General features: G+C 41.8%; 1 protein-coding gene across 1 annotated transcript in view; it reads right to left on the reverse strand.

Moving 5' to 3' along the window:
* LOC310879762 (protein bicaudal D homolog 1-like) overlaps nucleotides 1-22,880 on the reverse strand; it is a gene marked incomplete at its 3' end in the record, with an annotated part of 62,975 nt that overhangs the window by 1,515 nt on the left and 38,580 nt on the right. Inside the window, exons 12-14 of the mRNA XM_083794592.1 lie at nucleotides 14,191-14,270; nucleotides 13,052-13,204; nucleotides 93-609 (exon numbers count right to left, since the gene is read on the reverse strand). Of these exons, the coding sequence (XP_083650718.1) occupies nucleotides 93-609; nucleotides 13,052-13,204; nucleotides 14,191-14,270 (750 nt within the window). The remainder of the gene's footprint in view (nucleotides 1-92; nucleotides 610-13,051; nucleotides 13,205-14,190; nucleotides 14,271-22,880) is intronic.

The raw sequence follows: 22,880 nt of genomic DNA on the forward strand, positions 1-22,880 counted from the left end.
CTGAATGGAAACTGTGATATCCTGTGTATCGTGCGTTTGACTGTACTCTGTACCATTTCCATTTCCACCAATACAGTATTCAATCAAATCACCTGGTGCCAGGGCCTCTGTGCTGTCCAATCCAGAGTTTGGAACTGGTGGCCGGGCTGAAGCTTCTCGTCCTCCTGTGGAAGGGGCTGGGCGCCTGGAGCCGTGCCATGAGGCCGCTGTGGCTTCTCGAGGACAACTTGGCAGGCTTATTAAGCCCTCTCTGTGCGTCCCCCACGGGGTTGCAGCAGCTCTCAATGCCCCCGTCGCCGGGCAGACTGAGGGATGCCACGATCGTGGGGACTACCAGCCCGTGTGTTCCTTGGTTGCGTCGTGCGGGGCTCCTGTGGGGTCCAGCGGGTGCCTCGTAGACCGGACCACGCCTGGCTGGCTTTGCTTCAACGGGAGACCCCAGGCCGTTCGATGCCGAGCTAAGGTGGACGAAGACTGCATTCGTTTCACTTAGGTCTCCATTTTTGTCTCCGTTAGGACTCTGAGTGGGCCGTTGAATTATTTCCCATCCATTGGTCTCCTCTGGTTCCGACTTCCCAGGTCTCTGCAGGTGGGCTGGGCTAGGAGTCCCTGCAAGGGGGTGGGGGGGTAGGTAGGAGACAGTATGTTTGATTGATCGAATGAATAGTTTATTAGTAAATGAAATAAATTAAAAAAACAGCAAGAGTACAGTCAAACACCTATTCCAAAAGGGATAGCACACCAAACAAAGTCCTTGGGGTCTTGTTTCCAGTATTATATGGTAGAATTATTAACAGCAGTGCTCCTTCCAATATACCGGAGGCATTTAGCACACCATGTCAGTCATGATGTAGCATGCTGATGTGGCAAATGTGTACACTATAACGTTTGAGGAATAAGTATTGCTAAAGCCGTCTCAAGTGGTTCAAACTGATATTTATTACACGTATACGTGGACGTTAGTTGACAGATGTGCTCATGGCAGGATCTCCAAGTAACATAACATGAGAAAGGAGAATACAAGTATTATATTGAACCAGAGAGAGAGAGAGAGAGAGAGAGAGAGAGAGAGAGAGAGAGAGAGAGGTACTGAGGAAAGGGAGAACAGACAGACAACAGTGAGATATTTGAGTGGGAGTAAGCGAGAATGCATCGTTATCTATGTATTGGACCTTGACTTCTCGGTTTCCCAGAAAGAGAAGAGAACCAAGAGAAAATAATGATACAATGAACAACAATATAGTTATATGAAAAGAATAGTAGTAAGATGTAGTAAGATGGAAATTCTCCGTCAATGCTTACTGACATGATGCTATACATATTCAGTTTGGGGGGAAAAAAGAAAGGGAAATAAAAATACAAGACTGGGGTCTTAAAAATAGCATGTCCGATGTCATGTTGATGACACGCATGCAAACGCACGGATTATTCACACGCGCACACAAAATGATTCTTGGGAAGTTGTCACATGGTCTCCTATGTGAGTCAGACACCATTGCTCAACACTACCTGGAAACGAGTACACATCAACATCTTTCTTCTTTTTTTTTATATATATCTTTATCCCACGATTTTGTAACCCATTTTTCACCCCTGTGTCAATCATCTAATGTGATCCTGGGCTCTACACACCCTCCACCAACCTAGTCCCCATATATGGGGGACAAGGGGAGAGCAACGGACTTGAACTCATGCTTCGTTCATGCCAGAGTGTCCAAGTTCCTCCTTTACACCTGACAGGGGGGAGTTTCCCTGGTTGGACGTAGCGCATGGAAGGAACACGTTATTCCAACCAGTTCCTTTTCCCTCCATCAGGCGCCCCGGCTGGCCAGGGGGAGGCAGTTTAGTGACCAGGATTACTGCATGTTTTTTGTGAGGGTACCTACCCTAGGGGACACGGGGAGAACATGCAAACTCCACACAGAAAGGCCCTATCGCCAACCCCGCCTTCGGGTATGGGCACTGATGACGCGGAGGAGGAAACAAGCCACCAGCACCCACAGCGTCCCGAGCGGGAATCGAACCCAGGACCTTCTAGCTGTGAGGCGACAGCACTACCAACTGTGCCACCGTGCCCCCGCACATCAACATCTAATGAGAACTTCAGAACTCAAAGGCTTATTTCACTTTAAAACATGTGGGATAATTTGAACGTCTACTCTGGTTTTTGTGAGCACCCCAGACAGTTTATGTTGCTTGATTCAATATTTAGATATTCTGACAGGCCCCCCTTCCTAGAAGTTCCTACATATAAACCCATACATCATAACTAGGGACAGTTTAGTTTAAAGGTTTCATGACATTAATTTTCATTTATTTTTATTTTTTATTTTAGGTTTTATGACCTCAATTACACCAAAAAAAGCTGAACTTTGAACATTCATTGATTTTTATGTGGTCTGGAGTTTTCACTGGGGTTTGGAAGCCTTTTGAGCTGCAACGAAAACGGGCAAAACAGTGTAAACAGTGACATCTGCTGGCAAATGACAGGCTGTGACATCACAAACAACAGGAAAATCAAAGCACTTGTTTGAGCCAGAAATCTCCAGATCACAGAAAATCTACTGAATGTTAAAAGTTCAGGTTTTGTAGGTGCAATTGAGCTCAGAAAATTAAGAAAAATAACAAAAACCTTTTTTTTAATGTCACAATCCCTAAACTGCTTAGTATAGTAGTAGCCTATACACCGCTATGGTTTAGCGGACTTGTTCCTCTTCCGAATGGTGAACTTGCACAAAGCCATTTAACGTCACATAACATAGCACAAAATGCAAGCCACATTGTTCCAGTCCAGTGTTATAATATCTCTTTCTGAAGTCTAATCGCATCCAGTACGGAAGTCTTAGTTTAACTCGGAAAGTGTCCAGACTCCAAATAGACTGAGTGGAGTCTAGCATTACTTTCATATCATACTGTGCTTTGCTTACCTCACGTTGTCGTCGAGCTTCTTCTAGCAATGCCCGATTCTCTCTGTGCAAAGCAAAGATGAACCTCGTACTGTACATCATATACCACAACGAACTAAGCATGAAGATCAGCTTGGGGGGAAAATGACTTATTGGTCATGTGCAGTTTTGCAAGCCTTATTCCTCATTTTCACTTCTGTATTCAACCACATAACCCCTTGTTGATCCCCAGGGCTCTATTCTTCTCTCTACATCAAAAATCTTTGGCAAATATAGCCGATCTACGAGCTCACAACACACCTCAGTGTACATGTTGTAGTTTAATACTGGAATGAGCTGAGGGAGCTGAGGGAGATCCCCACTTTCACAGCTTTTAAAGGACAATTGAAATGGTGGTACAAAAAAAAGAAAAAAGTCTTGTGAACACATTATGACTCAAAGATTTCTCAATTTCTTTTCTCTTTTTACTGTGTTTGAAATGTACTATGTATTTGTATGCTGTCCTCTCAAGGCTCTCATGTCTTGTGTTTACTTTGTTTTTATTCCTTTTTACAGGTTAAAGGGATAGTTCAGATTTTTGGAACTTAAGTTTTATGAAATACTTGCCTCTGCTCTGGTTTTGGTGAAATATCAAGTAGTTCCGGTCATTTTGTGGGGGGCACTGGGGGCCACACAGTAAAGGTAAATGAATCCACAAAACTAACGTAATTTGTATTGTTGACCCATTTCTAAAATATTAGTGCAACCTTCGTTATTTTTTTACCCCTCTATCACACAGAACTATGTTTTTTGTGTCCATATCACTACGCCCAAAAAATAGTTCTATGTGATAGAGGGGTCAAAGTTGAACGAAAGTCGTGCTAATATTTTAGAAATAGGTCAACAATACAAATTACGTTAATTTTGTGGATTAATTTACTTTTACTGCGTGGCCCAAGTGCCCCCCACAAAATTACCGGAACTACTTAATATTGACCAAAACCAGAGCAGAACTTCCACCACGGGACTCGGGCAATCAATTAATACAGTTGCAACAACTATATTAATGGCAAGTATTTCATACAGCTTAAGTTAAAAAAATCAGACAGGCAATTCATTCAAAACAGTTCCGTTTTGTTTTTCCCTCCCACCGTCCAGAGACAGCAAACAGATGTCCTCTCATGTCTTGTCTCATGTCTCATGTCAAGCTTTGTCATTGGTCGGGGAAAAAACCTGGTCGAAATGAGTAACCAATCAGGAAGTAGACAGGTAAAATCTTTGAATGCAGATTGCGGCCCCTAGATGTGTCACAGAGACAATTTATTTTTGTACCAAAAAATATGGATGGAAATTAGCATCTCTGCAAAATCCTGTGTATTTACGCTAGTCCCGTTCAAATAAACCAATAGAGTAAAGAAAAGTAGTAATACCTTACAGTATCTCCCATCACCCTCTCGTTCTCAAAGAAAATAAAGAAATAAAATAACTAAATTAGATTGCTCTCTTGCATTGGCCATTCAATTCAACTGAGCTTTTATTGGAATGTGAAAACATACATTTTGTTTACCTTGCCAAGGCAAAGTATCAAACACTGCCCAGATTAGCGGAAATTACTTTGGCTTACTTTGGCTAGACAATAGTTTAAGTACTGTAGGACAATTAAGACAAACAATGCCTAATAGTTTAAGTAGGCTACAATTAAGACACAAATACAAAGCATGCCCCAAGACTGATCAGAAGTTATCATTCACAGTAGGAGTGCAACAGTTAATGAAACTAATATATTTAATAAAATAATGTATTAATAATCTCAGTATGTGAAATATTGGTGAAAAGTTTCAATACACTTTAAAGTGTGTGTGTGTGTGTGTGTGTGTGTGTGTGTGTGTGTGTGTGTGTGTGTGTGTGTGTGTGTGTGTGTGTGTGTGTGTGTGTGTGTGTGTGTGTGTGTGTGTGTGTGTGTGTGTGTGTGTTTTTACTGGAACACAAAAACCTGAAAAATGACGGGTGTTTTTGATGAATCTATCATGGTTAAAATAGAGTTTGAAGTTACAATGGGTTTGTATCGGAAGGGGGTGGGGCAGCTAAAATGAATATCAAATACTGAGACTTAATACTTCCTGAGAACATAACAGGCCTGCTTTAATGATTTAGTGAATGAATGCTTCAGCTGGGAACAGTAGAGTCTTTGTCCATGAGGGCTACAGACAGATCCTGGTCTCATGGCAAAGTCCATACTGGATCAGAGGAAGGAGATTTTACATTAATAATCCAACTAAAATGGGTTTAGCAGGAGGCTGCTAGAAAGGGCCTGTTGTTTTTACAAATGTCCAGCAGAGGGCTCCATATGACTAGAATTAAGTAGACACAAATGGTCATCTCGTTTTTATATTGAAAGAATGAGCAACGAAATGAGAAGGCTAATTAATTCATTCATTCATTAAGGCGATTTAACTGATTTAGTAGAAATGTAGTAGTTAATTTAGTAGCTAGTCATATTTTTCACAGATGGGTACAAGTAACTAGGGATAGCTATTTGTCAGTGATTTTATAACATCCTCTATTGTAAGTAAAACAGTGGTTCTCAAAGTGGGGCCCGGGGAACCCCAGCCAGGGGTCACCGAGGTGGTTCCAGGAATCCAGGGGGTCCCTAGTTAAATAACTGATAGACAGTAGCTACAAGTCTGTAGCTCTGAGAGTCTACACATGGAATGGCAATGGTTCCATTTGTATTGATTGATCAGATTTTTTTATTTCACATTATGTAGAATGGGTAGGCTACATTTCAAACGAGAGCACAAGTCAATACAAAAACTGTTACTTTGTGGACGAACCAGATAAACTAAAGCCTATAGCTCTGGTCCATAGCTGCATTAGAGCCATTATGGACAAGAGCACTACTTGTTTACAACAGGGTCCAAATCTGTACGTGACAGTCAGAGTTAAGGGGGTCTGTGGAGAATTAATGCTGGGGGGAAATGGGGGTCCTTTAAAACTAAAATGTTTGAGAGCCATGTTACATGGCATAGATAAGATTCTAGGCACTATACAAGTCGTTTCGTGTCAGAATCGATCAAAGAAATATGACAGACTGGCAGTCAGTTTATCTTGATCTATAGCTCTGGTCCGGGCTATACACTGCGTTTTGGGATGCAAAATGCACCCTAAATCTGCCTAGACCAGAGCTAATCTTGATCCAACTCCAAGGCTACGTTTTGATTAACTTTATTTAAGTTTTGGAGAGTAATCGCCTTGTTCTGGCGTGCACACTGCACTAGTAGTGCACAGTGTACACTGCACTAGTAGTGCACAGTGCACTGCACACTGCACTGTCTGCACTGTCAGGCGGTGGGCCACTGACTCCACTCACCTGTTACAGAAGCGTGGTGGTGGTCATGCACATGCACGACACCTGCAGACGCCCTCCTTCTGACCGCGACCCGCCTGAACTCCTCTGTCTGACGGGTGTCCGCGACCGCGCGGGTCGTCAGAGTGATGCTGTGCCTCTTCTTTAAGTCAAACATGGTGTGTGTGAGAGAGTCTGAGGGTCAGGTCGTTCTTAATTCCCGATTCCTCGCAGAAATACGCTTCTTAAATGTCTACCAGAATAACTGTGACCGACAGCTAGCACTCAGGAGGAGCACACGTTATGGTCGAGCTCAGACAGTCATCAGGAGTTATTGGTACCGCCCTTATTTTAAATGGCCATTCTCCAAGACCGCTTAGCTGTGGGCGTGTCCACACAAATGGGCGTGTCTGCAGTGCTAGGATGTTTACTTTGATTGCTATTTAATTCAAAGTAGGGAAAGTAGTATTTATTTATTTATTTATTTATTTATTTATTTATTTATTTATTTATTTATTTATTTATTTATTTATTTATTTATTTATTTATTTATGTCTAAACAAGTGCTGTGTTGTAATGCATTTTCAGGTTGGATAGGCCTACCAATTCATTTAACCATAAGAGGCTATACTCATAGGCTACATTATACTGAATATATAGGCTGCTACATGATATTAAAGAAACTAATGAAATTGGAAGTGAATTCAAGTGATGAGGGACAATTAATGTGCAGCAGACAACTGAAACAGTATCAAATGTAGGCCTAAAATGATAAATGGGTATAGCCACTCTCTCCCGATTGGCTCAGCTGGGTGGGTCAGCCCCAGTGCCTAGCTGTTACAGCCACGGTTCTCAAAGTGGGGCCCGGGGACCCCCAGGGGTCCTTGAGGGAGTTCCAGGGGGTCCCCAGCTAAATTATAGTTTGGAACCAAATGGACCCAATTGTTATGGGTCTAAATTAACATTGATTTTACAATATAAATTGGGGTCTCACCGTCTCAGAGAAATTCTAGAAATGCCGGTCCGTATAGACTAATGCATGTAAAACTGGGAGTCCTTGAAATTGGGTTGAGAATCACTGCTAGAGCCGTAAAAATCTTCTCTTCCATGGCATATATTTTCAAATGGGGGGTCCGCAGGCTAACTAGTGTCAATTTGGGGGTATGAAAAAGTTTGGGAACCACTGCTCTACAGCAATCAGAATATAGAGCTTTAACTTTTTAACAAAAACGTTTTTGTTTTAACCAAAGGATAGGCTAAATATGCGTGGTGGAAAGTAAGTACATGTACTCAAGTAGGCTACTGTAGCCTATAGGCTACTTGTTTTGAGGTAGGCCTACTTTTACTCCACTACAATTATTTTTAAACTTTAGTTACTTTTGTAGATTTTGATTACAACATTATCACCCACCTCAGTATAGCCTATACAGTTCGGCCATTTGAAAATAGCCGATCTACAAGCATAATGTGTTGCGCTGTACTATTTTACTTATGAAAGCCATTTATTTTTTAGAAGGGTAGGCACTATAAGCTTTGGCTTCAGCCTACACCTTTTTGGTCTGTTTCTTTTGCAAAAAAAAATGTATTGATTTGATTGATTTGTTATAATGACCAAAACAAATAAAACTCTACTCTACTCTGTGATGCATTGTGAGCTTGTAGATCTGCTATTTTGCAATATTGATACTTTTCTTAAACATACAAGTACCAGCATATCCACCACTGGATATGCTGCTAAATGGTAAATGGTGCATTTATATAGCGCCTTTATCCAAGGCGCTTTACATAGATTGTGCATTACATTCACCCATTCATACACTGATTGCCGCGGAAGCCATGCAAGGTACCAACCAGCACATCGGGAGCAATTTGGGGTTCAGAGTCTTGCCCAAGGACACTTCGACATGTAGACAGGAGGAGCCTGGATTCGAACTGCTGACCCATGGATCATTGGACGACCTGCTCTACCTCCTGAGCCACAGTCGCCCCTGCTACCCTCTATATAAAGGTCTTTATGTCTGAATTAATATCAGTGGAGGAAAAAAAGCACACATACCAGGCCAACGAAACTCTGCATTCCCCAACTATGGGTAATTTTATTAATTATTTGAAAGGCAGGATTTTATGAAATACAGTAAGACTGACAATTAAATTAAATTGGCTATTTCATAGTATTGCTTATTGACGTTTGTGTTCTTCATGTGTCATCATGTAATTCACCTATGATATCATCTGCCAATTAAGGATATTCTATACATTTCACATTTGAGTGATTGCCAAAATGCCAACATACATTCTCGTATACTATAGCCTATTAAACAAGTAACCGGTTTGTTTTTCGACACAACCCTTCTTCAAAGTACAAAGTCCTCAGTTATTCTGATTTGGGGCCCAGAGAAAATCTTTGAAGACTATTAAGATATTAAATACCCTACATTTTGAGAGCCACTAAAAGGCTAATCATTCAGGACAATATAGTTCCCAGACCTCATAGGTCAACTATACTGAACTATCAAGAGGGCTCTTGCATATAGGATAAGACTTCACATCACCACTTTTCAAACTATCTTCGGTCCTCACTAATAATCATGAAAAGAATTCGGTAACAAGAAGGCTCACCCCGGTGCGTGCCCGTTTTTCCTCCCGGAATTTTCCCCAGTGAGGGGGATAACTTTGTAATATGCTATTGGCTGTTTGTATTCTTTTTGGAAAAATATAAAAAGATACTCCTGTGGAAAGGCTATATTATATTACTTATATTGACCCTATAAACAATTTAGTATTATTTAGTATATGTAAGGTTTTGCCCCCTCAAATGGTACCTCGTCAGATAATCCCCACATATCCTACAACAACTTCTGTGAACAGACTTCACTGTAGTAGCTTTTCATAAATTATATTTGTACTTAGGCTGTCTGCTGTCATGAAAGTTTATAGTTAGAGAAATTCAAAATCCAGCCGTCTGCTGGCCAGCCTCTCCCACCCCTCACTGGGGGAAAATTCTGGGAGGAAAACAGAAACGGGGTGAGTCTTCTTGTATTCAAAAATTCTACTCTGTCTGTGTCTCATACCCCGGAGGCACACTGTCGCGCGTGGAGGCGTCAGAAGTAGCTGAATTTTTCTTCTTCGTGGGGTTTTTAGACAGCTGGTGGATGGAAAAGAAGCTCCACCTCCGTCGGGCGCGGAGGTGGAGCTTCTTTTCCATCCACCAGCTGTCTAAAAACCCCACGAAGAAGAAAACTTCAGCTACTTCTGACGCTTCTGACGCGTCCAGTGTGCCCACGGGGACAGGAGGGCTGTGGGCAGTTCAGAAACCGTCCTCCAGTGACATCATCGATGGGAATACAAGCTAATAGAAACTGCAGGCTTTCTAGTCCTGAAAAGTTGCAATGCGATAATGGAAGCAATCGTTCTCACGATAATGAAAATCTAAACATTTTTATAAAAAAATCTTGTTTGAAAAAAAAATCTGCCTAATGATGATGTCACTGGAGGACGGTTTCTGAACTGCCCACAGCCCTCCTATGAGACACAGACTGCATGAGTAGAAAAAAATCGTGCCATTTTATCATGATTATTAGGACCTATTATATGAAGATAGGTTGAAAAGTGGTGAAGTGGTCCTTTAATATATGTAGTATTAACTTACTTCCCTTTTCTTGTCCCCAACTGACATTAGGGTCCATATACCATGACCTTTTTTATAATAATATAATTGCTTTTCAATAATACTGCACACAGCATGGCGATAGTGAGAAGGAAGACATATCTTGGGGTAGAAGCTTGCAACAAATCCATATAGCTATATGTCAGCCGTAGACATAGACATTCACATAATCTTGGAAAACCGGACCCCCAAATTTATATTCAAGTTACTTGTTCTACTCAAATTGTAGAAATATTACAGTACGGTACGGTAATTCAATTAAAATGTCAATGTTAATTGATGTATTCGGGCACAAATGTTAAAAAGCTGTAATGTGAAAGCCCAAAATGAATCTTTGGCAGTTTATTTTGTTGGTTTGTGTCATGATGATGCTGCCATGCTTTTTACATAATAGCGCGGTCAGTGGAAAAGTCAAAAGTTTGGTGTATAGGTTTGACAACAAACGCAAAATGGTGTTCATAATTGTAAACATCTACTGTATAGTACAGTGCTTCTCAACTTTCTTTTAAATTCAAGGTCCCCAGATTGATATGAATTTACTAGGACTATATAGGACCCCCATTTGACACAATTCCAATTACACTAATATATTATTATTTTAATCGATCATTTAACTTGGGAACCCCTCCCTCAACAACTGTCCCCAGATGCCATGATGAGAAGCAGTGATTTAATCCCCACCCCAACAAGCACTTGGAAATGTAGGAGTTGATTGACTCTGTTCCACAGACTAGCTAATTTTCACAATTTTTGCCAATGGCCAATGCTTGACATTCTTTTATATAATAATTTGTTGAATACTTTTGACACAGTAATAGTCTATTATTATTATTTTGTGCAGTATTAAATTGTCACTTTAGACATGTGTAAATTATACTGTGTGTTGGTTTGTTTACTGTTGACTGAGAAAAACAATGTTAAACTAATCATTTGGGGACACCCCAAAATAATTTGGGGACCCACAGGTTGAGAACCACTGGTCTAGTACTACCACGTTGTCTAACGGACAGTGTAACGTACAACTTTTACTACTTCAAGTTGCCATTACTAGTCGGTACACTGTTTTTTTATCCAACCATAAAGAAATCAAGTCAGCCTTGCATATATTAACCTATACTGTAGCATTTTGCAGGATAGATATGAGGGTATGGTGCTAACAGTCGCTTACAACCAGTATATGTAATATTTGGAATGCATTGTTTCAGTTTATGCTTGTACTACAGCGCACTGTCATTATTATTATTACATCACGTGACCTTTTGACATCATGGAGACCCTTAACGCCTCCATATATGGTCACGCCTCATGACATGAGTATTAAGGCTGTGTTTAGAATGTGTGCTCATGTAAGCACACAGAAAATTCTTTAATGTTCACAGAGTAGCATGATCAGCCAAATGCTTTTGCTACTAGTGATACAAGTACAGGTAGTGGTGGAAAGTAGTACATTTACTGAAGTAGACCTACCGTACAATTTTGAGGTACTATAATTCTTTTACTTCTGCTCCACTACATCTCAGAGGCAAATATTGTACTTTTTACTCCACTACAATAAGTACTATAGACGAATAACAGTTTAAGTCCATTATCCATAATGTATAAATGATGGATAAGGGGTCAGGGACAACTAGGCCTTTTCGTGGAGGGGTCAGAATAATTTGGACTCAAACTGTTATTCGTCGTTTGAAAACATTAGTTACTAGTTGCTTTGTTGATTTTGATTGTTATTTTACAAAACAGACAGATACAATAACCACTTCAAGTAACGGGAGTGACACAAACTGCGCTTGTAGATCTGCTATTTTCAAAGGATCTTTTATATATTTCATACATTTGAAAACTTGTGAAATGGGACATCCGACATTCTGCATAATGACTACTATACTTTTGGTACTCACCACGATACCAATACTTTTGTACTTTTACTCAAATTAAATTAGAATTCCGGACTTTTACTTAAAATAGTAGGCGTGTGACATCGTTGTTTTTTTTTAGGGGGAGCTGGGGGGACAGCCAACTGGAGGTGAATGTAACAGAGTAGCCCCGCCTGTAACCCCTAAGTTTATTAATATCTCCCCTGGCCAAGGGAGGATTCCCAGAGCAGTAGACTAGAGGTTGTATTGGAATTCCCATGCAGGAAATTCTGAATCCAAGTGGTTATAGTTACTTTACTTATGTAAAAGCACAAAAGCAGGTCGATTTAACTACTGTATATCTGTGGCAATATTTTCCAATAACTCTTACAGCTGTATATGCTTTTGAAACACACATAATGTGTGTGCATGCACACACACATCATTGAATTCTGCAAAGTCATTTTCTAACTTAGTCATATTGATTGTATAGAGCGATTAATACAAAATAAAAAAAGCTTTCTTAATCTTCAACTCGACGACACTTACACACAATAAACATATTTCATGACATGAAACAATGACTTTATACATTTTCAACAGCATTAATGAAGCGATGAATATACATGTAATTGTGGATAATAGCTGAGGTAAGGGACAGCATTTACTGAGGGTCTGCTCACAGTATACTCAGTACAATCACTGATGATATCGCGATCCATTATCGCGGCCGTTCCCAAATGTCTTTTTATTTACTGTATATTTGAATGTGTGAAGGACCCCACAATGTATACTGATTTGGCCACGGCCTACCTGTAAAAGGGACAGGGACATAATCCTACTCAGCTTGGGTTTCAGAAATATTCAACATATTTAATATCTAAATGGTTTGACAGTTGTATAGAGTATAAGTTTAAAGTGGTTAAACAACATGTTAGCATGGTATGTAGTTATTATTGATCTACCATCATGTATAGTGTTTGTAGTTTCAGCGTACGGATATTCTACTGTTTGACGGATGATAGGTTCTCGGCTTACTTATGATGCCAGGTGACTATTTCTATGCATGCCATTAGATGTATTACCTCGTGTTGTTGCTTACTGTAAGTTACTCTGGATATAGAGTGTCTGCTGAATGCCTAAATTGTAAAATTGTAATTGTAAACTGATTTAGAATTTCCCTGGGTGTGTCCCGGGAGCCCCACTTTGAGAACCACTCGAGAGGCATTGGGGACTATATGCTCCTCCACTGTTCTCTTAAGGGAGGGCTGCGTGGACGGATTCATCGCTCAGAGTTTACATATGAGGTTCTGAGAGGAGTCGGGAAGGCAGTTGATCGTGGGTGATGGCGGAGGGCCTGTGGGGCTGAGGAAGCCATGAGGGCAGAGGCAGTCAAGGCAGGCTTCCGCTGCGTGGACAGCAGGATGGAGGCTCCCAGGAGGCTGGCACAAGGCTGCAAGAATGGCAGAGCAGAGACTAGAATCTTACATCCTTCTCTGAGTGGCGCACGCAGAACAGAAAAATGAAAAGTGTTGAGCCCAAGCCAGGCCAAAGGGTCTGGTCGGGACAAAACCCTTTTTAAGGTCAACCACACCAATGCAAACTCATTGCAACTCAATGAGTTGCATTGGTGTGGTTGACCTTAAAAAACGTTTTGTCCCTACCCGACCCTTTGGCCTGGTTTGGGCTTAAGACACAGGGTAAATGGGCCTATCACAATTATTACATGATCACCTAATTGCGATTATCTGAGATGATCGCAATTATAATTGTCATAAACATTTTGACTTTTTTTTTATTCCTACATTTAAAAATGTATTATTATTTCAAAAATATTTTTTATTTAATTAACAACTTTTCATCAATTAAAAACAACATTGTATCAATTAAAACAATTCTAAGAAAATTCTAAAGTATTTCATAAATGCCATTCCTAAACTCACTTGTTTCCCAACTACTGTGAAACAAGATCCTCATGCAGCTTTAAATGTATTGGCTTGATAAACACCTGGGGTCATCAATATATCCATACACGCTACACGGACAAATGTGTCCGTGGCAAGACGTGGCCTCGTCCATGGCAAATTTGTTATTTAGTTTTTACACACCATTATAATGGTCTCATGTTGAGGCAGGTTGGTTTTGAAAGCATGTTCTGACTTGTCCATTACATTACATTGCAAATAACCCCATGTTGTCAAGTGTGACACCATTGTGGTTTTGGTGGCCACGCATGAACATGGTGAATAGAATCAACATATGGTCGCGTGGCGTGGTGGCCTGCAGTTACCTGTGATGTAGCTACCACTGGTCAAGAGAAGCAATGTGGCCACTGGCCATGTGGTGGCCTGCTTGCATTTACCTGTGATGTACTGTAGCTACCACTGGTCAAGAGAAGCAATGTGGCCACTGGCCATGTGGTGGCCTGCTTGCATTTACCTGTGATGTAGCTACGGTTGTTCCACTCAGCTCTGAGGAGGCTGTGTAGAGCGGCACTGTGGCAGCAGACTGCTGACGATCTGGAAAAGACTGTCAACCATTAGATGAACACACAAAAGAGCACAACGAAAGATCATAATTAATTATACTTCCTTGCCTAGAGAGAAAAAGTAACTTGACTTACCCCCTCATCGATAGGTATAAGTGTCAATGGTCAAAAGAGATGGGGACGAGAGGCGGTTTCAGTTTCATTAACCTCTTTCAACCTGGCGTCGCTATTTATTCAGTATAGCTGAAGATTTTCAAAAGTATTACCCCCCGTCCCAAATCTTAAATTTTGTAGCAAACAGATGTACAAGCTCACAATCACGTGACACGTTGCAGATCTGCTATTTTAAGAATTCATCACACCATTAGTATATAAGTATGGTCATTCGTATGAACTGGGGAAAGAATTATGAGCATATAAAGTTGTGGCTTCTATTGTTTAAAGGAGCACTCATTATGAGATGGCACAATTTCTGTCTACTCACTCTGTGTCTCACTGGTGGGCTATGGACAGTTCAGAAACCCTACCAGTGACATCATCTATGGAGATTCCATAATATAAAACTTTTATTTTCCTGGAAAGTTAGCATACAACTATAAGCAACTAGCGTATCTTGCATTAATACAAAAAAGAAGAAAAAAGAAGAAGAAAGTTTGAAATCTCTTTGAAATGACCAAACCTGCCTCCCGATGATGTCACTGGTAGGCAGGTTTCTGAACTGTCCACAGCCCTCGTCAAGTGAGTAGACGGAAATGGTGCCATCCTATAATGAGCATTATTGAGGACCAATTACAGTATGTTTGAACATACCGGTAGGTTGAAAATGACAAAAGTGGTCCTTAAACACGTTGACTCCTGAACACGAGTTACATGAGTTAATTGACTGTAGAGTAGCTTCCCTCCCGTTCACGTACATGAGTTGTTTTCATTGTTTAATACACGTTTTAATAAGTTTTAAGTCATACGGGGATTCCACCGGACAGAGTGGGATCCGTGACGCCTTTTGTCTGTCGCACAGGCATGCAAAGGGTTATGGGAAATTGAGGCCCAATTCATTACAATGGCGGCGGTGCTGCGCATCGTGCGCGTTCCATCTCCATCTCGCTCTATTGTTGTGATCGTCACTTTGGAATACTTTACACCGTTTTAAAGTGGATTTTCATGACAGGCAAGGATCAAGTCGGCGCAGTGTCTTTTCAAAGGTTAGTGTAAACACGGCAGGGAGCTCTGGAACACGCTTGTTTAATCACCGCAGGGAAACTTAAGGAAACACTAACGTGTTGGAAAGCAGTGTTGATTTTGACGGCAGTTTAGTTTTTTTAGTTTTAGTCACATTTTAGTCATCTGAAATGTTTTAGTTTGAGTCTCGTTTTAGTCGACTAGACTAGATATCATAAGATTTTAGTCGACTAAATCTACAGTTTATTTTGTCTACAAAAATATTTTTTGGCATCATAATGGCTGATTGTACACTTAGTTGCATGCTGAAAAAGTGAAAATAGCCGATCTACAAGCTCACAACGCATCGCTATTTTCAAAGCGCAACACCCGAGTGCAACCAAATAAAATGACTACTGGATCTCTTCTCCACTATAGTCCTTCCCTAACGTCTAGTTTTTTAAGTTGTTGACGAAATTGTCAATAATATATTTAGTCTTAGTTTTAGTCATCATAGCTTAGTTTTTAGTTTCCGTCTGTGAAAAAAGGTAGTCGACAAACATTTGTCGTCATAGTTTTGGTCGACGAAATCAACACTGCTGAACGAGTGATTGAAGAGCACAAGCATTGGGACTGAGCAGTGAGCACCACCCATTCACAAAATACAAGGACACGCAAAATACCCTTAATTTATACATAATATTTACAGTATATTATATGAATATTAACATAACACTGTACAGATTCAGCTTTAAAATACTCAGTATTTACACGTGCATATAAAGTGCTCAAAAAAAGCAAAAACAGGCATCTGACACATTACATTCAGTGGGGAATGATATTTAACAGTCTGCCAAGAATGCACTGCAGTAACATCCTTCATTCAACTCTGAGTGTGTACATTTGTGCACGCTCAAGAGTTACAGGTGGATACATTCACACTGTGGATTTTACGGTGTGGATGCGTGAACAACATGTTATTATCACAGACTTGCTGATTGGTGGAGTTGGCAACAACCCCATGTCAATTATGAAACTTGGGCCACAATTGTGATCCCTGGAATCCTGCGATGTGTTATTAAGCAATTCAATATTGAGATATGTTGTATGCAGTATTTAGGCTAAAAGTATATCGCCCTAGGACAATAGAATGTTGAGGTCAATCTTCTCTGTGATATCGAAGGCCTTTCAGACTTGCAAGGTGCTCCTTCAATGACGTTTAATCCTACATTCAATAATACAAATGGAGCTATTTTTGGGGGGGAGGCCGTAGTTTAGTGGGTAGAGAGAGGCTGTGTGGTTATCAGAAGGTCGCCGGTTTACCTCCTGGCCCACACATTCTTTTTATTTTTATATATTTTATCCCACGATTTTGCAACCCATTTTTTTAACCCAGTGTCAATTATCTAATGTAATCCTGGGTGCTACACTTCTTCTGCCAACCTGAGGGGGTCAGTGGAGGGGCGGGGCAGCGGACTCACACATGTGTTGAACTGTCCATGAGCAAGACATTTGCCCGCTAACAACCCCCGAGTGAAACCGGATTCCCCCTGTGGGATTTTCTTCCTGGGATACACTTCCTCTGCCAACCTGAGGGGGGCAGCGGACTGACCTCATGCTTCCTTCTATGCATGAGGAGTCCAAGTTGCTTCTTTTCACCTGACAGGGGGTAATTTCCCCGGCCGGACGTAGCGCGTGGAAGGAACACGTTATTCCGACCAGTTCCTTTCCCCTCCATCAGGCGCCCTGCAGGCTGGCCAGGGGGAGACCAGGATTACTGCATGTTTTTTGTGAGGGTACCCCTACCCCCTGTGGGATTATTAAATGTCTCCACTCCGTAATTAGAACTCGTAGCAGTAGACATGGGGGCCCTATTTTCGCCAGTGCCTCATCCCTTATGTCTAAACTTCTTTGCCTTTTTTTTTTTACTATTTTGAAAAACATTTACAAAAATTGTAGCTTGTAGATTAGCTATTTGAAGTATTAAAACAATGTTTTTCAAAATCGTGAGAAAAAAGTCTAAGAAGTTTATAGGGGTACATATACAAGACTAGCTTATCCACTCGACAAATCCACTCGACAAATCCGGAACGCCCATACGGATGGCCCATAAGTCATGAGCAGCACACAGTTTAATGACCTTAATGGGGTGTTACTTTAAGTTATTCATTGGTGTATTTGACTGGGGCAGAAAACATTTGACAGACTTGAGGTCCTCTTTCATCACGGCTAGTTATTCATTTGGGTCTGGATGTACAGTAGGACAATTAGTCCCCAGTATGGGATGTTGGCGTGCGTGTACTGTGTGTGTGTGTGTGTGTGTGTGTGTGTGTGTGTGTGTGTGTGTGTGTGTGTGTGTGTGTGTGCGCGCGCGTGCGTGCGTGCGTGCGTGCATGCGTGTCTCTAGGAGGAGTGGGGTGGTCACAGAGAGGAGATCACACTGGTTTCCTTCCATTAGCTCAGCCCAAATGCCTGTCAGAAAGTTACATCTAAATGATCACACTGTTTTTATTCTTTATCTATGACAATATATACATTGCCTGAGCTAATAAAATATTGGATATCCTGCTAAGCAGAACACGAGGGACAAGAGAAATAGCCAGGTATAAATACAAAAAAACAATGGAAAATCAACATATCACAGTGATCATATTGCAGTACCTGTCACTAACTGTATGTCGACAGCTCTTGGCGCATAACCATGATACATGGTTAAATTAGCTTTATACTAGCAAATTATGTACCAGCTATTCTCTATGAGCTGCAGAGGGTTGTTTGAAGCTGACTTTATACACTGTCGTATATATAAGACGGTGGTGCACATGGTCAAAGTAAAGGGCCAATCGCAGACATAAACCTGCAAACCTGGCAATGGACTTGCAAGTTCTTTGAGGTCACCGTTTGAACAATTAACAGGCCGGAGGGGACGCAAACTGAACTAGAAAAGGCTGCACGAAATAATGAATGGAGGGAGTGGTGTGCAAAATGTGTATAAAGGACTCTGGCTTGTCATTTGCCTTAAACGCCATGTTGTTGTGGGTGTGTGGAACATGAGGTGGTCTCAGTCAGAAGAAATTAAGGGACAAATAGGACCACGCCATTGGGTCGATGGTGGCAAAGCCAACTCCCAAAGGAGCCAATCAGAAATCTGACAAAAAAAAAAGAGAGTTGCCTGTCAAATGTGTTTTGCCCCATGTTGCATAATACAAAGCATTAGTTTTTTAGGCAAGAGGGTACATCTGTCAGTAAAAGACAATAGTCAACAGATTTGAATAAAACAAGTGTCCATTGACAGAAAAGAAAGGAAAGAATAAAACAGTGTAGGCATAAAAAAAACAACAGGGAAGGGCGGACACGGGCCAGAATTCGGCAGGCAGCATATAGCAGGCCTGCCATTCTTCGGTTGGAGGCACAGCATATGGACAGTATCTGGTATTGTCTGGTCATTGTCAGTTCCACTGATTTGGGCCAGAAAGAACCAATACAAAAAAACAATGTGAAGACGGTTGGTGAGGCCGTGAAGAGCAATAAAGAAAGTCCAATGATGAGAAGAGTCGTGTTTATATAGACAAAAGGCAAGTGTGATCAGCCATAGCAGGCATTGTTGTTACTCTGTGCAAGTATAATAGGTACTAATAAGGCACACACATATACACAGGGAACACGGTATCATGTGTGCAGGACAGTACACCGCAAAATCCGCAAAGTGTCGAAGGGCAAGCTTGCCGGTTTTCAGCCTAAATCCCGTTGTTCTGACATGAGGAGATCAGATAGTGGTGCGTAACAAAAAAATGTCAAATGCGTAATTCCACAACGAGAAACGGCGCGTATACGGAATACATACCCGATGAAATTACGTGAAATGACGCGTTCGACGTCATTGTTTCCGCATCGTCAACATTCGCATAGGAATACAGTAGAAGACGGGATATCTTTTGGTGCATTTTATAATTTAAGTCACATCAGAATAATGGGATTTAGGTTGAACGCCGGCTAAGCTTATCTTTAACTTAACTCTGTTAAATGAACACAGCAGACTTTACTGTGTAGTGTGTACTCACTGTATGACCTCAGCTGTGGAGTAAGCAAAACCTCACTCTTCTGACCTCAAACTCCCTTCAACGAAACCACTGCCTTGAGTTTAGCCTGACATCCGAGACCTATTATGTCTTTCTTTTTCTCTCCATGAATTCAGATTTGATTGGAATATGAATTCCTGGTCGAAACGCTTTGTCACATTCCCTGAGTTTGGTGCAGCGCTGCAAGCCTCTCTAATCAACCTGAAGACATTTCATTCTCTGCTATACGATCCTCTGCACATGGCCTCCGAGGTACAAGAGGGCGCTACAGTTAGAGTTGGAGGATAACCGTAAAGCACAGTCACTGTGGTGCATCTCAATGGCCTTAAATGGCATCCACTCCTCTCAGGTGACCATTAAACCATTAAACCATTTTGGGGCGGGAACCCCTTTTGTTGTTTTAAGCATTATATTATACTTTAGCTATTGAAAAAGAGCAGGTCGACAAGCTCATAGCGCGGCTGTAGGTCTGCTATTTTTGAAAAATCGTAAAAATGTGGCGCAAATCTTTGAATATATATTCTTTCAGAGCGAAAGAATATAGCGTAAGTCAAATGTTTGCTTCTGGGGGGTCCCCGGAACGACATATTTTCAGATGGGGGTCAGCGGCTCATATAGTTTTTGGGGTCCTTGACATGAAAAACCTTGAGACCCACTGATGTAGGAACATAGGTTTTTCTGAAAACTGCCATGATTTACAAGACGTTTGTAGAATCAGTTGTTAGGTCTCAATGGGTTCATGTCAAGGCACCCTATGGTGCCACCACCACGTCACCCACTTTGAGAAACACTGCCATAGGTTATATCTATGGAATTTCCTTTCAAGCAATCCACCTACTTCGGGCCACGGCAGAGACACTGCACGAGGAGGGAGCCACTTCATACTATTGAGACACACCCTTAATTGTTAGCCATGTCGCATACATTTAATATCGTCGCTGTCGGGTGGAAATCTTGTACGTGCAAAAAAACGGACGCTTTTCAGGAAATGGAGAACCGTCATGGCTGTGTTTCAATGGATCCAAAGTAGCTGTGAGCTTGATTATTGAGCTTATAGGCTATTTTTGGCTATTTTCGCATGACGCTGTTGTTGAAAAACGACCACAATTTGAGTTGAGATATGGAGGAGGTTTCGGCCCGACAGCAATGATATGGACTGTAGTGGACACTACTGATCCTAGATGGGTCATGCGCCATGTTTGTGGCTGCACTCACATATACAGTAAAAAACATGTGTCTCGTGCCTGTCCTGGGGGGAGAGGGGTGAAGGCTTCAATTAATTTTCAATGGAAGTCACATGATTTGAAGAGACAGCCTCGTCTTGTGACTCCCCATGAAACAAGGCTGTCTCTTCAAACCATGTGACTTCCAAAGAAAATGAATTGAAGCCGTTTCTTCATCCCTCTCCCCCTAGCACAATCATCAGACAATAAGGGCCTTTCTCGGCCCCACCCTTCTCCCATTGTTTATATTGTGTTTAGTTTCCAAGATGGCCGCAGCACCAGGAGGGGGTGGGGCGGAGGTGAGCGGGTGGGGTCGACATATGCCTTTACTGGGCTGCGTTCACAAATTCAAGACACCACGCGTTTGTCTCTGTGTTCAGACACAAGTCAGGTGTCAGACACAAGGGGAGGCATACTATCATCCGACAGAGCATTGCTCCGAAGGAGCAATGCTCCGAGGTGCGCTGCGGGTCGGGAGAGGGTTGCGGTTTGGTTTAGGTGTCTGCCCCGGGGGAGGTTAGGGTTAGGGTGAGGGAGGAGGTAGGTTGTCGTTCGGACCAATGCTCCGTCGGATGAAAGGCATGCACTCAGACACAAGGCAAGTGTCTTGAATGCAGCCCAGTAAGGGCATATGTCGACCCCGCCCGCTCACCTCCGCCCCACCCCCTCCTGGTGCTGCGGCCATCTTGGAAACTAAACACAATATAAACAATGGGAGAAGGGTGCAGCCTGAGTGCTCTGAGTGCTTCCTTCCTCCCTATCGTTGTGACCCACAGTAGTTTCATGAGCAGAGTATATGGCACATGTTTCTCCTCCTTACAGCGAACACCAATTCATAGTCATACTCAAAGAGAAAGGACTGCAACGTAAGAGAGCATCCAAAACGTGAACATGCATAGCTCAAATATTATGGCTATATTAAAGTGAGCCACCGGGTGGCGCTACGGTGCAGGCTGGACCAAAACACTAAAGGTTGAATAAAGTAGTGACTGTACAGTAGCAACAGTGGACCGGGAACACGATTGGCCGTTGCCCGTTGCACATATTCATACTTGGAACGGCACGCATTCACGACGAATTGGTTTGTCATGTCGACTCGTAGAACCCTATGATGTAATATACACGTGCCAAAGACTAGGCCTGGCTTCATTCCCGGTCCACAGCAGCGCTAACATCACACTTGCTAAGCTCTTGATCAAGAAAGAGTGATAGATATCAGGTTTCAAACACACGCTGAGCATCCACTGTATCCCAGTAACTCATCCTCGACTTACTGGAATTCTTGCGCTGTTTAACATTTGGTTAACAGTGCTGTCTGTATATAACTGTAACTATTACCATTCAAAACAGAGTGAATATAACACTGAATACGGATGAAAGTAGTAGTAGTAGAAAGTAGTATATGTCGTGGCCCTCATTTAAGGTGTTAAATCAAAGTATCCACAAAATGTCCACCCTAAAGATGTCTGAATGTCCCTGTGTTGTCATCACGTCATGCATGTACAGTGGATAGGCAAAACTAAAAGCTTAAAAACCCTCTTTAAAAAGCCTCTATTAACATCCTGTGTAGAGTAGACCAATCAACAGTCTCAGAATAAAAGGAAGGCGGTGCCACTTGTGCTCCTTTGTGTCAAATCCCTGAGCAAAGTCTGAACATTCAATACCCATTGGCCGAGGCTTAGGCACAGGAAATGGAAAAAAAACTGGAAACCATTCTGTCCTCCTCTCTGTGAGTCCACCTCACTCCCCCCCTCTGTCCAGTGGCAGAAAACAGAGGGATGATGGGAGCTGTAGTTTTATAATCAGTAAGGGCGGTCTGATGGGAAATGTATAGCCAAGTTGGTGGAAAGTAGGGCTGGGCAATTAACCGAAAATATATCCGACTTAATCTTGCTCATGTAGATGAATCGAATAATCAAGAAGCAGTTTTTTTTTTAAATATATTATATCAACGAATCGATATGGAAATAACCCTGTGTTATGCTTAGAATGGTGGAGTACAAAAACAAATCCCTATTCTTTGTTATTTTTAATAATCATTCATCAATCGTAAATCGAGGCAAACGTTTGAAATGACCGTGACATTGATTTGAAGTCACATCGCCCAGCCCTAGAGGTGAAGCGGGGGTCAGTGGCGAGGCCGATAGGAGCTGTGGTACCTGGGGTAGAGTGGCGTGTAGT

The sequence above is a fragment of the Protomyctophum parallelum genome (assembly GCF_964188405.1).
Source record: "Protomyctophum parallelum genome assembly, chromosome: 22".
Taxonomy (NCBI): Eukaryota; Metazoa; Chordata; class Actinopteri; order Myctophiformes; family Myctophidae; genus Protomyctophum; species Protomyctophum parallelum.